At 41.5% G+C, this 17,183-nt stretch overlaps 1 protein-coding gene across 1 annotated transcript in view; it reads right to left on the reverse strand.

The window, feature by feature from the left end:
* Window positions 1–17,183, reverse strand: part of HSD17B7 (hydroxysteroid 17-beta dehydrogenase 7) — a 44,467-nt gene that overhangs the window by 13,104 nt on the left and 14,180 nt on the right. Inside the window, exons 5-6 of the mRNA XM_007937755.1 lie at window positions 8,036–8,230; window positions 4,678–4,782 (exon numbers count right to left, since the gene is read on the reverse strand). Coding sequence (XP_007935946.1) covers window positions 4,678–4,782; window positions 8,036–8,230 — 300 coding nt within the window. The remainder of the gene's footprint in view (window positions 1–4,677; window positions 4,783–8,035; window positions 8,231–17,183) is intronic.

Raw genomic sequence — 17,183 nt, forward strand, 5'->3', positions numbered from 1 at the left:
TAAACTGTGGTCAATGACATGAGACAAAGTATATGTGAACTGCTGTATGGAAAGTGAATTTGCTCTGTAAATCTTCACCCAAATCACAATAATTAAGGAAGAAAGGGAGGGAAGGGAGGGGAGGGAGGGAGGGACGGAGGAAGGAAGGAAGGAAGGAAGGAAGGAAGCCATCTCTTCCTGAGTTCTGTAAGGGAGGGATATTTTATCCTAAACATAGCATTTTCTAATGTCTGTTGGAAGAACACTAATTTACACAATGCTCATCAATAGATAACAAGCATGGTTCTATGGCCGGTATGGATTACACAACAACATATAGAAAACAAAAATACTCACAACTGGGCCAAAAAGCATCATCATGATAAATGGAGAAAAAATTTCAGTTTTCAAATATTTCATTTTACTTGGATCCACAATCAACACACATGGAAGCAGCAGTCAATTAATCAGATGTTGCAATGCACTGTGCAAATGTGCTGCAAAGGACCCCTTCAAATGGTTAAACAGCAAAGATGTCACTTTGAAGATTAAGGTGTGACTGATCCAATCCATGGTATTTTCAGTCATCTCATAACACATGTAAAAGCTGGGCAATGAATAAGGAAAATCAAAGAAGAATTGATACCTTTGAAATTATGGTGTTGGTGAAGAATACCGAAAATAGCATGGGCTGTCAGAAGAATGAATAAATCTGTCCTGGAAGAAGTACAGCCAGAATTCTCTTAAAAGCAAGAATGGCCAGATTTCATCTCACCTACTTTGGTCATGTTGTCAGAAGGGACTAGTTTTGGAGAAGGCTATCATGCTTGGTAAAGTAGAGGGTCAGTAAAAAATAAGACGACCCTCAATGAGATGGATTGACACAGTGGATGCAACAAAGAGCTCAAGTACAACAAGGATTGTGAAGATGCACAGAACCGGGCAATGTTTCACTCTGTTGTCACTATGAATTAGAGCCAAGACAATGGCGCTTAAAAACAACATGGTCATGCAATGCACAATCATCCCCTTCTTGGGATCTTCAAATGCACACTACCACAATCAAGCCAAAAGCAATCCAATTTAACGTTGCTTAACACAGGTTTCCCAATAGCATATGATCATAGAACCCTTGGGAACAATAGCACATGATCAAAGAAACATTCCCTTAAAGAGAAGAGGATATAGGTATGCATCACTTAACATCTACAACATGTTCTGTGAAATAAGACATTGTGTGATTTGGACATTGTGTGAACACCATACTAAAACCTTATGAGAACCTACTTCCAGTCGTCCTTGTCAGCAGCCAAGCAAGAGGAAGTGAACTGGGAAAGAGTGGAAAATGCCCAGTCCCTCATACTCACTCACCTGCCAAACAAAGCCCTAGAATCCACACCCAGAGGCATGTTCTCTGCCTCACCTGCCTGTATCCCACCTATGGTCCCATACTACAAGAGTCTGTGTTGGGAACCTTTGAAACCATTCATGGATGGTTTGGTCCAATGGTTCTACTCTAAGAGAAAATACCACAAACAGATTTATTCACTTAGCTGTTTAGTAGGTTAGAAGTCTGAGTTTAAAGTCCCAACTCTAGGGGCTATGGGAAAGCCTGTTGACCTTGGGCTTCAGCTCTGCCTCTTGCTTCTGGCCCACTGAAGCTGGAGGCTTCTCTTAATTCAGACAGCTGTTGGCTGCTGAGGCTGACAAACCCAAAGTCAACAAGTTAAACGGCACAGTCTGAAAATTATCAAGCAATACAGCAGACCACTAATTCAAGTCTGTTAAGAGTCCCCAGATCGGCAGGCAACATGGCAGTCCTCTGAGATGAAGACTCAGCCAAATGCAGGCTCCAGATGTGTCAAAAGCTAGAGACCATTCTCAAAGCTTCTCCTTACACACTGGAAGCAGACCACATCCTAAGGCAGCTTACTAGTTGCTCCAGTAGATTCCACCATGAAGTTGATTACCAGTCTTATTATGGAGAATTACCACATCCAGCTGCCCAGCCACTCAAAACCAGGCCAAGCCAACATGACACACAACCTTAACTACCACAGACAGAAATAATAAATAAAAGAAGAGCTGCTTTCCCCCTTTATTAAAAAAAAAAAAAATCTTGTGAGATCACGGATGTATGAGCAACTAGACATTGCCTGAATGGACATTAGGCAACACATACTTGTACCTGGATGCAGGTAGTTTCCTACTGGGTAGTAGAAAACAGAGTCGATGTCTATATATTAGTAAATTTTTAAAACCTCAACTTAAATGCAATTCTACCACTTTTGGGCTCAATTTCATAAATCATTTCTTAATCCTTTGTCTTACACAAGTTGGTGGCTTTAACAAACAGAAATTTATTTTCTCAGTTTGTTGTTGTTGCTGTAAGGTGCTGTTGAGTCAGTTTCAACTCACAGTGACCCTATGTACAACAGAATGAAACATGGCTCAGTCCTATGCCATCCCCACAATCATTGCTCTGCTTGAGCCCACTGTTGCAGCCACTGTGTCCATCCATCTCATTGAAGGTCTTCCCCTTTTTTGCTGACCCTATGACGTCCTTTCTTCTGAAACTGGTCCCTCCTGACAACATGAACAAAGCATAAAAGGCGAATTATCGCCATCCTCATTTCTAAGGAGCATTCTGGCTGTACTTTATCCAAGACAGGTTAGTTTGTTCTTCTGACAATCCATGGTATACTCAATATTCTTTACCAACATCATAACTCAATTACATCAATTCCTCTTCAGTCTTCCTTATTTGCTGCCCAGCTCTCACATGCATGTAAGGCTAATGAAAATATCATGGCTTGGGTCAGGTGCACCTTAGTTGTTAGCGACATCATTGTCCTTAAATGCTTTAAAGACATCTTTCACAGCACATTTGCCCAATGCAATACATCACTTGATTTCTTGACTGCTGCTTCTATGGATACTGTATGTGGGTCCAAGTAAAATGAAATCTTTGACAACTCCAATCTCTTCTCCATTTATCATGATGCTGCTTATTGGTCCAGTTCTGAGGATTTTAGTTTTCTTTATGTTAAGGTGTAATCTATACTGAAGGCTACAATCTTTGATCTTTATCAGTAAATGCGTCAAGTTCTCTTCCCTTTCAGCAAACAATGTTGTGTCACCTGCATATCAAAGGTTGTTAAGGAATTTTTCTCCAATTCTGATGCTATGTTCTTATACATACAGTCCAACTTCTTGCATTATTGGCTCAGCACACAGCTGAGTAAGTATGATGAAGGAATACAACCCTGATGCACACCTTTCCTAATTTATAACCATGTAGTTTTCCCTTGTTGTTTTGAACCACTGCCTCTCTGTCTGTATACAGTGCCATCATGAGCCCAATTAAGTGTTCTGGAATTCCCATTCTTTGCAATATTATCCATAATTTGCTATGATCCACCCAGTCAAATGCCTTTGCATAAAGGCAAATAAAGCACAAAGTCAATAAAACACAGGTAAATATCTTTCCGGCATCCTCTGCTTTCAGCCAAGAGCCATCTGACATCAGCAATAATAGACCTCATTCCACACCCTCTTCTGAATCTAGCTTGCATTTCTGGCATAACCTTGTCTGTGTATGTCTGCAACTGTTTTTGAATTATTTTCAGCAAAATTTTATTGTGGGTGATATTAACGATATTGTTGGATAATTTCTGCATTCTGTTGGATCACCGTTCTTTGAGATGAGCACTAATATGGATCTCTTCCAGTGTGGAGGTGGTGTTGTTATGTGCCGTCAAGTCGGACCTGACTCATAGCAACCCCTCCTTGGGATTCCTGCAGCAGTATCGCTACGGAAGTAGATTGCCCCATCTTCCTTCCGAGGAGTAGCCGGTGGGTTTGGTTAAGGTTAGCAGTCAGGTGCCTTAAGCACTATGCTTCTTGTTGTTGTTGTTGTTGTGTGCCGTTGAGTCAGACCCTACCCATAGCGACCCCTCCTTGGGTTTCCGAGGCAGTATCACTATGGAAGTAGATTGCCCCATCTTCTTTCCGAGGAGTGGCTGGTGGGTTTGAACCGCCAGCCTTCTGGTTAGCAGTCAAGTGCCTTAGCCACTATGCTACCAGAGCTCCCAAGCACTATGCTTGTTATTGTTGTTGTTATTTGCCGTCGAGTCGGCCCTGACTCATAGCGACCCCTCCTTGGGTTTCCGAGGCAGTATCACTACGGAAGTAGGATTGCCCAACCTTCCTTCCGAGGAGTGGCTGGTGGGTTTGAACCGCCAGCCTTCTGGTTAGCAGTCAAGTGCCTTAGCCACTATGCTACCAGAGCTCCCAAGCACTATGCTAGGAGGATAGAATTCTGAATTCAGGGTGCAACTATAGGGGAAGACTTTCTCTCTCTGCCCTCTGTTGGCTCTGGAGGAAGGTCCTTGTTCCCTGGCAACTTGGTGATCTTCTTGTAGCCTGGCATCTATCTTCCTCCATTACTTGCTTGTGTAAGCATTTTTATATCTCAAAAGAGATTGACTCATGACACACCCTACCCTAATCTTGTCTCATTAACATAAAAAAGACAACCTATTCCCAAAGAAGATTATAACCACAGGCAGAAAGGTTAGGATTTACTATACATATTTCAGGGGGACACAGTTCAATCCATAATATCATTAAATGTATCTTTTTGGTCCCAAACTGAACAGATTTAATAAACTAAGCAAATAAATATTTATCACTTACCAGCCATATGAATGGTACCAGCAGTGTCCATACAAAGGGGGGTAGAATTCCATATGTCAAATTGGTTAACACTGTACCTGGGCACACAACACTGGAATACAGACCCTAGGGGCAAAGGAAGTGACAGCAATAAGATTCTAACTCCAGGTATACTGACTCAGTCCTAATCATATGGTAGTTGATAAAGGAGAAACACATATGAGCCAGGAATCCAGGAGATAAAGTATCTATGCTCTGAATTATCCTTAAAACTAAGTACACAATTTCAATTTAAGAATCATGGATTGAAAGCCAACTAGGAGAGGCACTCAAGATGCAAATACTAGTAAGATGAAGTCTCTATTGTCAAGAAACTTAGTGTACAGAAAATGGGCAACTGAACTTGAAGCTGGAGTAGAAAAAGGAGAGCCTGGTTTACTCTGGGTTTTCAATGGAATTAGCTGAACTGGAGATCAGCCAATGAAAATGAAAACTTTAAGATAAGATGTATATAGTATAGTCCTTGCCTTCAAGAAGTTTCTTGTCTAGCAAACACAGATCAAAACCTAAAGTGCCTGTTTTCCTGAAGGTATTTTAGACTTCTAGCTTGAGACAGGAGGTCTTGACATAAGAGAGGAACAAAGGGCTGTGTGGGTCCACAAAGACCTTCTCCAACTGAAGATGTCTAAATTGCCCCTTAGCCTAGGACTCTGTCATTTTAGAAAGTTATAGAGAGAGCCCAATTAACACAAAGCTTATGCCAACAGAAAGGGCCCTGTGTGATCTTTAGTAATCCCTGAACCCTGGAATTTGTTTTACTATTTTATTTAGTTTAATTTTCACTATACTTTACCTTATTTTGATGTCAACCATTTAAATTCATACTTCATTATTTTAAATACAAAATAGGAAGTAGAAGTATAATATATTCAAAGGACACACAGCAGCCCAAGCAAAAGAAGCTAGATTTTCTTCCTTTATCCAGTGCTCCAGAGGCTTGGAGGTGCCTGACACAGATCACCCAATTCCTCAGGGCCCCCTTGATTTACCAAAGTCCTCTGAAAAGTTAAGAGCCCAGACTCTCCCTCATTATAGACTAAACTCTTCTCCTAAGAAACTCACATACTTTGCCCCAAAGATAGTTGAGGGAGATTTCTTATTCTTGGAACTATTCAGCACTAATTGAGGAAATCTGTGAACTAAAATCCAAGGTTCCAAGATATAGGACTTTCTAACATTGAACAACAAGAGAAATAAACAAGAAGACAGTGTCATCCAAGGCTGAAATCCTTCCACATATTTAATTATCAGGAATAATCTGGTACTCCTGAGTATTTCTAGTTAAAATTCACCAGTCAGCCTGGCAGAACTTGTCATTTCCAGTAATATGAGGCTTCAAAAGGAATCCCCTCATGCCCTCATGTTGTTCTCTCCTAGCTTCACAAAGGTAAGTGAGAAGTCACGGGTGGAGAATCATGCCTAACGGAGATTTTAGGAGGGAGCAGCGACAGCTACGTCTCTGTTTTTCATAAAAGATAATATTCCAAACCTCATTTGACAATTGAGACTTAAGTAAAATCCTAGAGTTTTATAAGTAAGCAGAAGCTAATCTACTCTATAAAAGGGAGTTTCCAAAGTACCAGAAAACAGTTCTTAAACATCTCTAAGAAATCTCATTACAAGGCTCATAAATGAATCCACACACTGAGCTCACAACAGTAGCCAATATACAAATACACACATGCACATACAAAAGCAGGCTATGGACACATGCGTACCATACAGAGACTTATACATATAACACATATGCACTCACACACATGTGCACATATACATATACACACAGACAGCCACAAAATCCATCCATTTGCACAAGCATATGTAAACCCACGAGCATGTGCATGATCACAAGCACAAACACCCCCCACACACACACAAGCACATTCTTAGCATGAGGCACTGCTGTATGTACTTCATGTGGATGCTCTCATTCAATCCTTCCATCAAACCTGTGAAGCAGGCACAAGTATTATCCCTATCTTTCAGATGAGAAAATTGAGGCACAGAGAGAGGAAATAATGTGCCTAAGCTTACAAAGCTAGTGAGAAAGCCAGGATCTAAAGCCAGTTCTAGAGGCTATAATCTTAGCTTCTACTTTTTACCACCTTTCGTACTCAGACGCATTATTTCAAGAACCAGACTACACAAGTGAGAGTTGCAGCTACTAAGGTCTCCATTCCAGAATTAACCAGGTCTAGACCATTACATAAGGTTTACATTTCCATATCTAGCTCAGGATCAAGGAGGCTTCTTAAGGACAGAGAGAGTTTCTTGGTCATTCTTTGTCACTCCTTTCTCCTGGAACCTAGGTCTGGCCCTAAACATGGTAGGTCTTCTGCAAATGTTAGTGGAATTATACTTCAGCACACCACATAATCAAAGCAAATAAAGGAAAACACCCATGGGAAAGACTAGGGATATTTAGTTAAGATTTTAGAGCTGGACAACAGATACACAAATAGAAGCATTAAGTTCCAGACCAGAATGGCCACAAGGAGTCAGCATCACTGATCAGTGTCATCTTCTCCAAAGAAACACCCTTTAAGCTCACAATCCTCAGCTCTGGAGTCTTACCAAAAATCATCACCATTCAGAGGCTTTCTAACTACCTATAAGATATAAGATCTGATATTATAGGATCTGATGTGATAAACATTGGGAGGCAGTGTGGTTTAGTGGGAAATGTCTAAGCTATAAAATCAGACAGACATGAGCTCAACTTTGAGCTCTACCACTTAATAATCATGTGTCCTTGAACAAATTATTTAATTTCTTTAAACATTAGTGTTCTTATCTGAAAATAGAGATAATCAGATCTACTTCACTATGACAGGAGAGGTAGTAAGTGACATACAGAACTTGAAACGTAGCTAATAATTAAGTAACAGCTACTATTATTGTTATTGATGTCTTTCTGTTACATAAATTATAAATCCTGAAGAGTTACAGAATGGTGAACAAACCACGTATACCTAAGAGGGCAGGAGTGAATTAAAATGTTCACTTATATCATCTATCAATCTCATCCAGCCACTTCTCAGAAGGAAGGTTGGGCAATCCTACTTCCGTAGTGATACTGCCTCGGAAACCCAAGGAGGGGTCACTATGAGTCGGGGCTGACTCGACGGCACATAACAGCAACAACAACATCAATCTCATTTATATCTTATCTTGTCCCCATAGCAATTTTGCTCAAGAAAAAATACTGCACATTCTAAACTACCATAGCTTGTAAGGAGGCCAGCCATGTTACTAGGAAATCATCTGTAGTTGGTTAAGAAACCACTGCCCTGACATTTCCATATCAGATAAGTATCACCTGATGGTTGAAGTTTCTGTTCAAAGCCACACTCAAGAGGTCAGTGGCATATTTAGAAGAGCTGTATGGTTCATGGCCTTTGCTATGCTGGAAGTCTTCAAGGGTGAAGTTAGACTTCTTTGCATTGCGAGATGACGTCCAGATGAGTCTAGATGGATGGTCACTGTGACAGAGGAGAGATTCTAGTTCCCGAAACTGAGTGGGGAGGAAAAAAGAAACAAAAATGTATCAAAATCTACTGGAACAGCACCAGAAAACAATTTTGAAACCGCTATACATGTATATAAGGAGCTATGGTGGCACAGTACATACAGCCACCATTTGGCTGCTAACTACAAGGTCAGCAGGTCAAACCCACCAGCTGATCTGGGGGAGGAAGATGAGGCAAAGTACTTCCATGAAGATTTATAGCCTTGGAAACCTAAAGAGGTTGCTATGAGTCAGAATCAATTCAATGGCAGTGGGTTGGAGGACAGTGGGAGCCAAGTTTTTCAATGTTGGCGTGGGAGGGTGCAGTGTGATGAATCATTTTTATAGGGCCTTTCTCACCATGGTCTTGTGACACCCACCAATGACTGGGTAGGACCATGCAAATAAGGTTCCTGGAAACCTAATGAGAGGAATGGCCAGTTACACCATCCTGCTAGGATGCAAATGAGCTATCCCAGAGGCAAGAAGGGAGGATATCCCTGACACCAAGAAAGAAAAGCTAGGAGTTGAGTGCATCCTTTGCACCCAGGACACCTTTACTAGAACCACCTAGACCCAGGAGACAGAAAGAGAGCTATAACTTCGAAGACGGAAAGAAACAGCAGCAGAGAAGTGGCAGCAATAGAGGCAGCAGAATGAGGAGACCAGCAGGAGATGGTGCAGTGGGCTTACAGGCCCACAAAACGAAAAAGCTGAGTGCCTTTGGGCAGAAGGCTTGCCAATCCATGGAGCAGAAAGCTAAGTGCTTTTGGGCTGAGGCTTACTGTGGAGTAGAGTGACCCTGGGCAATTACTGGCAGAGATAAAGAGCTTTGTAATGCCTGCCTAAATAGGACAAAGGCTAGGCCATAGGACCAAAGGGCCAAGGGCCAGAGAGAGGACTACCTGCAGGCATGGCTGAGAAGCTACCCAATCAGAGAATTGCCTTTTCTGATCCTGAGTTGTAACCTGTTACTTCCCTAATAAACCCCATAATCATGAGCATGGTCTGTGAGTTGTGTGTGGCCAATGAAATGAATTATCAAAGCCAGCACAGAACAGTACAGAGGGCTGTGGGAGGGATGGCTGGTGTGAGAATTGGTAAAAAGTTGGAGAGAGGAGGTATGTCTGACTTCCACCTCATAAGAGTCAGCTTTGGGCTAATAATCATAGTGATTCTCTCTGCCCATTGTGAAGTTAGAGGAAGTCAGCACCTCTACATGCCACTTTTACAGAAGTTACAGATAACTAAAGGGAAGAGGCCAGACTGATACAGGTGGCAATGGATTTAAGTTGATAACATCATTATGAACTCATATTCTTTATATATTTAATATAGATAAAATGGTTACATATAAAAATATTTATATATATGTATTATGGATTGAACTGTGTCCCCAAAAATGTGGCAACTTGGTTAGACTATGATTCTCCGTATTGTGTGATTAACCTCCATTTTGTGATCTGACGTAATTATCCTATGTGCTGTAAATCTTACTTTTTTACGTTAATGAGGCAGGACTAATGGTACTTATATTAATAAGGCAGGATACAATCTACAAGATTAGGTTGTATTTTGAGTCTATCTCTTTTGAGTTACAGAAGAGATTAAACAAGCAAGCAGAGGGACCTCAGTACCACCAAGAAAGCAGAGTGTGCAGGTGAGCACATCCTTTGGACCCAGAGTCCTTACACTGTGAACCTCCAAGTCCCAGAGGAAGACTGATGCCAAGACACATGGAGATCTCTAAGGGATGTCATGCCCATAGATGTTGAAAAGAAACAAGGATATTCTCCCAGAGCTGACACAGAGAGAAAACCTTCTCCTAGAGCTGGCACCCTGAATTTGGACTTCTAGCCTCCTAAGCTGTGAGAGAATAAATTTGTTTGTTAATGCCATCCACTGTGGTATTTATGTTATAACCGCAACAGACAACTAAGACAATATGTATATGGGTTAATATGCACATATATAGTCATGTTCTATCAGCTGACAGTCTACAAGCAACAGCAATGTGCACAATTAGCACCCTTATGCTGGTTTCTCATACTGTTCTCCAATAAAAGCAACAAAGGTGCCTTGGTGAAATAGCTAACACCTGATTCTAGGACTGGCGCAGAAAACATACAAGATGAGTCTAGATAAAAGAAAATTGAAATAGCTCCCAATGGCCAAAGCCTGCATAATATGAACAACAAAATAAAATAGTATTTACAATATAAAGTGTAAAATAAAAATAAATCCATCTGGATACAAATAAATTAAGAAATAAGTGAAGGATAATAGATAGTAAGCCAGCCCTGGGACCAGTGGAAGGCAAGTGTTTGTGTGTACGGAGCCACCCTAGGGGCAGGATGCACTAAGCCAGCCCTAGGACTGGGGGAAGGCAGTTTGCTTGTGTGGAGCACCCCAGGGTTAGGCTGCTGTAAGCCAGCCTAGGACCAGAGGAAGGCAAGTATCTGCCCTGGGGGCCGGCTGGGCAAGCAAGCAGGGCAGGGGAGACCAGGAAATGAGCAGAGAAGTTTGGAACAGCTAGAGGAGACAAACTTGTCTGTCAGTTAGTCATACTAGGGTGATTTGAGTGTTGCTGTGAGGCTGGAGGCTATGCCACAGGTTTTTCAAACGCCAGCAGGGTTAGCCACGGTGGACAGGTTTCAGCAGAGCTTCCAATCCAGACTAAGATTTGGAAGAAGGAAGAGACCATCCACTTCTCAAAGAATTCTCCAGTGAAAACCTTATGAATAGCAGTGAAACACTGTCTGATATATTACTGGAAAACTTGATGAATAGCCCTGAAACACTGTGCGATATAGTGCTGGAAGATGAGCCCCTCCGGTGGGAAGGCACTCAAAATATGACTGGAGAAAAGCTGCCTCCTCAGAGTAGAGCCAACCTTAATGATGGAGATAAAGTAAAGCTTTCAGGACCCCCATCTGCTGATGTGACACGTCTCAACACGAGAAGAAATAGCTGCAAGCATCCATTAATAATTGGAACATGGAATGTATGAAGTATAAATCTAGGAAAATTGGAAGTTGTCAAAAATTAAATGGAATGCATAAAGATGGCTATCCTAGGCATTAGTGAGATGAAATGGACCAGTTTTCGCCATTTTGAATCAGACAACCACATGATCTACGATGCCAGGAATGACAAATTGAAGAGGAATGGCATGGCATTAATCATCACAAAGAATACATCAAGATCTATCCTGAAGTATAATGCTGTCAGTGATAGGATAATATCAATACATCTACAAGGAAGACCAGTTAATACTACTAATATTCAAATTTATGCACCAACCACCAAAGCCAAAGATGAGGAAACTGAAGATTATTACCAACTTCCGCAGTCTGAAATTGACCAAACATGCAATCAAGATGTGTTAATTATCACTGGTGATTGGAATGCAAAAGTTGGAAACAAAGAAGAATCACCGGTAGTTGGTAAATATGGCCTTGGTGATAGAAATGATGCTGGGGATCACATGACAGAATTTTGTAAGACCAACAACTTAATCATTGCAAATATCTTTTTTTTTCAACAACACAAATGGCAGCTATACACATAGACTTCACCAAATGGAGTATATAGGAATCAGATTGACTATATCTGTGGCAGGAGGCAAGGGAGAAGCTCAATATCTTCAGCCCAAACAAGGCCAGGGCCTGATTGTGGAACAGACCACCAAATGCTCATATGCAAGTTCAAGTTAAAGCTGAAGACAATTAAAACAAGTCCACAAGAGCCAAAATATGACTTTGAATATATTCCTCTTCAATTTAGAGACCATCTAAAGAGTAGATTTGATGCATCAAACACCAATGACAGAAAACCAGAATTGTAGGATGACATCAAGAACATCATCCATGAAGAAAGAAAAAGGTCATTAAAAAGACAAGAAAGAAAGAAAAGACCAAAATGGATGTCAGAAGAGACTCTGAAACTTGCCCTTGAACGGAGTAGCTAAAGCAAATGAAAGAATTGACAGGACAAAAGAACTAAACAGATTTCAAAATGCTGCTCAAGAAGACAAAGTCAATTATTATAATGAAATGTGCAAAGACCCAGAGTTAGAACAGCAAAAGGGAATAACACGCCTGGCATTTCTCCAGCTGAAAGAACTGAGGGAAAAACTTAAGCCTCAAATTGCAATACTTAAAGATTCCATGGGCAGTATGCTGAATGATGCAGGAAACATCAAGAGAAGATAGATGGAATATACAGAGTCACTATACCAAGAATTAGTAGATGATCATCCATTTCAGGAGGTGGCATATGATCAAGAACCAATGGTACTGAAGGAAGAAGTCCAAGCTGCACTGAAGGAATTGGCAAAAAACAAGGCTCTGGGAATTGGCGGAATACCCATTGAGATATTTGAACAAATGGATGTTGTGCTGGAGGCACTCACTCAGCTATGCCAAGAAATTTGGAAGATAGCTACCTGGCCAATTGACTGGAAGAGATTCATATGTGTACCCATTCCAAAGAAAGGTGATCCCACAGAATGTGGAAATTATTGAACAATATCACTGATATGACATGCAAGTAAAATCTTACTGAAAATATTTCAAAAACAGTTTCAGAAATGTATAGACAGAGAACTTCCAGAAATGCAAGCTGGATTCAGAAGGGGACATGGAATGAGGGATATCATAGCTGATGTCAGATAGATCTTGGCTCAAAGCAAAGAATACAGGAAGATGTTTACTTGTGTTTTATTGACTATGCAAAGGCATTCAATTGTGTGGGAACAAGGGGATACTGCACAGTTTAAAATCAGGAAGGGAGTGTGTCAGGGTTGTAACCTATCACCCTACTTATTCAATTTGTATGCTGAGCAAATAATCTGAGAAGTTGAACTATATAAAGAAGAATGTGGCATCAGGATTGGAGGAAGGCTCATTACAACCTGAGATGCGCAGATGACACAACTTAGCTTGATGAAAGTGAGGATGATGTGAAGCACTTACTGATGAAGATTAAAGACTACAGTCTGCAATATGGATTATACTTCAATATAAAGAAAACAAAAATCCTCACAACTGGACCAATAAGCCGCATCACAATAAGTGGAAAAATGATTCAAGTTGTCAAAGACTTCATATTACTTGGTTCTACAATCAATGCCAATGGAAACAGCAGTCAAGACATCAAAATATGCATTGCATTGGGCAAATCTGCTGCAAAAGACCTTTTTCAAGCACTGAAGAGCAAAGATAGCTCCTTGAAGACTAAGATGCACCTAACCCAAGCCATGGTATCTTCCAACTACCTCATATGCATGTGAGAGTTGGACAATGAATAAAGAAAACTGAAGAAGAACTGATGCTTCCGAGTTGTGGTGTTGGTGAAGAATGCTGAAAGTACCGCAGACTGTTAAAAGAACTAACAAATCTGTCCTGGAAGAACTGTAGCCGGAATGTTCCCTGGAAGCGAGAATGGCCAGACTTGGTCTCACCTACTGTGCTCAAGTTGTCAGAAAGGACCATTCTCTGGAGAAGAATGTCATGCTTGGTAAGGTGGAGGGTCAGCGAAAGAACGGAAGGCCCTCAACAAGATGGACTGACAATGGCTGCAGCAATGGGCTCAGGAATAGTAGGGATTGTGAGGCTGGGACAGGATCAGGCAGTGTTTCATCCTGTTGTACATATGGTCGCTATGAGTCGGAGATGACTCAATGGCACATAAGAACAACAACAATAGACAAATTGCCCATGCAGAAGACTTTGAAATAATTTACATAGATCCTGTTGCTGCTGCATCAATTCTGAGTCATAGTTACCCTACAGGACAGAGCACTGCTTCATATGATTTCCAAGGCTGTAATCATTACAGAAGGAGTTCTGGTAGCATAGTACCTAAGGCACTTGACTGCTTACCAGGAGGCTGGCGATTCAAACCCACCAGCCACTCCTCGGAAGGAAGGTTGGGCAATCCTACTTCCGTAGTGATACTGCCTCGGAAACCCAAGGAGGGGTCGCTACGAGTCGCGGCCGACTTGACGGCACACAACAACAACAACAACAACAACAATCATTACAGAAGCAGACTGCCTCATCTTTTTCCCACAGAGCAGTGATGGGTTTTAACCACTGACCTTTTGGTTAGCTGAGCACTTAAACCACTGCACCATCAGGGCTCCATAATTTATGTTGATAATCCACCCTTAATGAGATGGAACATAACTCCCCATTCCACTCCTTAGGTGTGTGCCGCACATAGTGACTTTCTTCCAAACAGTGAAGTATGGAAAGGGAAAAAATAAGATTAACTTTACAGTGGAGAAACCTGAGGTCTTAGTTCTCTAGTGCTGCTATAACAGAAATACCACAAGTGGATGGCTTTAACAAACAGAAATTTATTCTCTCGCAGTTTAGGAGGCTACAAGTATGCATTCCGAGTGCTGGCTCCAAGAGAAGGCTTTTTCTCTTGTGTCTACTGGTTTGAGGAGGTTCCCAGCATAGGGACCCCAGGTCCAAAAATATGCACTCTGCTCCTGATTCTTCTTTCTTGGCAGTAGTGGGTCCCTCTGATTTCTGTTCGATTTTTTTAATCTCTTTGACCTCTCAAAAGAGACTGACTGAAAGTACAACCTAAGCCTATGGATTGTATACTGCCTCATTAACATAATAGCCACTAATCCTGCCTCATTAACATCATAGAGGTTAGGATTTAAAACACATCAGATAATTACATCACATCACAGAATGGAGGATAATCACAAAATACTGAGAATTATGTCCTAGCCAATTGACTATTTTGGAGGGATATAATCCATAACATTCCACTCTTTGGCCCCCCAAAATCTATGTCTTTGCCACATACAGAACACACTCACTCCATTGTATGAACCATCTTAAATCAATTCCAAGTCCAAATTCCATCCTGGGGCAAAATTCCTCTTCATCTGTGAATCTGGAATACAAGTTACCTGCTTCCAAAGCACAATGGTGGAACAAGCACAGGTGGACATTTCCATTACAGACTGGAAAAACTGGTTACTTTGCCAGGCTTAAAATGAGCCCTCTTAGAGAGGCAGAAGGAGTCTTTCTGACTGCTGACTGAGAAAGATGTGCTGAGAGAGAGACTTGAGACAGATGTGCTGCTGAGAGAGACATGAGAGACACACACTGCTGAGAGAGACTCCCAGCTGAGAGATGGCTGGCTGTGAAAGACTGAGCACATTCTTTAACTTGAATTGTAGCCTGTCACTTCCCTAATAAACCCCATAATCTGTGAGTTCTGTGTGACCATTGTAAATTATTGAACCCAGCAGAGAGGTGGTGGGTACAGCTGGAGGAATGTTTGGTGTCAAGGTTAGTAAGAGGGTTGGAGGGTGGCAGCATGTCTGGCCTCACAAGAACAGGCCTTGGGCTGCTGATGGTGATTCTGTCTTCCTCTTGTGCACTTAGAGGAGGTGAGAAGATGCCACATCCTTGCCTCTTTAGCAGTTGGTGTCAGAGAGCTGGAATACGTTGCAGTGACTCCAGACTCACAGACGCATTGGACTTTGTAAAAGAAAGAAAGAAGGGGCCTGGGAAATTAAACTTTGGATTCTTAGATGGTTACTTTGATTAGTGTTACCTATTAAAGGAGATAATTGATCCAGAGGCTAGGGCTTTGGGTTATACCCAGCCAAAGGCCCAAGGCCATATACATAGAATGGGAAGATAATCAAGTTGAAGAGATGAAATTGGAATGTCTTAAAAAGGATTATGTGTTTATCTGAACATACTACAGGTATTGAACGTTCTCTTACCTACTTGTACATTAGAAATGATTATGGGGTATGGAAAACAGAGAGCACTGTAAGTCTGTCTTCAGCCAATACTTGATTGGATATGTTAAAAGGGGAAATAGAATTTTCCCAGAAGAAAATTTTGTTTCAAACCCTGTGTGTAGAACATAGGGGGCTTAGGTAGAAAGCCTGAGCCCCATCCAGAACTACTGAAAGGACAGAAGATTTGCATTTGAAGAAAGGACCTGATAAAGAAAAAGAAAATAATAATGGCTTTTTGAATTCTGAGCAAGCAGTTAGGCTTTGGGTGTACCGAGGCAGGCAAGTCATGGTCCATGAGAGAGACCCCTTCTAGGAAGCCAGCAAGTAGTAGGTTTGTATGCTGTTCACTTGTGACCACCTGGGTCCACTTGAGTGGAAATGGGGGAAGTACAGCAATGAAGAAAAGGGCTGAGTTTGACACTCTTTGACCTAGACCACAAAGGCTAGGGATGAGAAGAAGGGCTGGCTGGTCTGAAGTACAAGGAGTTGTGAGTCTATGGGCATTGAAATAGTCCCTGAGGACTGAAGATGTGAGAGAGAAGGTATTGGTTGGTCTGAAGTGAAGAGTGTGACTCCCAAACTTGGCAGCTGGTACCCATGACCTAGCTGGGATGGCTGGGGCTGAGCTGACCAGAACCCGACCAAAAGGAAAGGAAGATATTTGACACTGAGCTGGTGTTAAGTTGCTGTAATTTGATGGCTTGCACTGGGCTGGACTTGGCTTGTTTATGGATGTAGATGCCCAAAGTTTCCAAGCAGAACAGAAGATTCTCCAGAGAGAAAGGAACATGTTTGTCTCCTCAGAGTACTGGTTTGATAGAGGTGGGCAAATCAGAAACTGGCTATTTAAAGTAGGGGGAAATAAAGGCATGAAGTGGCTGGCTCACACCCTTTCTTACACTAATGGTGAATGTGATGTTAATTTTTGAAGTACAAAAAGGATAATGGCTAGAAAAGCCAGGGGGTGGTCTGTGGTGTAGTAAATTACATAGTATAACTTTTCTAGCCATAGTCTTTGTAAACTCTGTGGTGGAATTTTTTGTGAGCAACTGAGTAGCTCCTGATTGTTAAAAAAGTAGCTCCTGATTGTTATAGATATCCACCTGCTGTACTTCTGTTGGAGCACCACAAAACAATCTTCAGGGAATTTTGCTCTCTCTTAGGTGTATAGAA

The sequence above is a fragment of the Orycteropus afer genome, unplaced genomic scaffold, assembly GCF_000298275.1.
Source record: "Orycteropus afer afer isolate SDZICR_OR568_19922 unplaced genomic scaffold, OryAfe1.0 scaffold00044, whole genome shotgun sequence".
NCBI lineage: Eukaryota > Metazoa > Chordata > Mammalia > Tubulidentata > Orycteropodidae > Orycteropus > Orycteropus afer.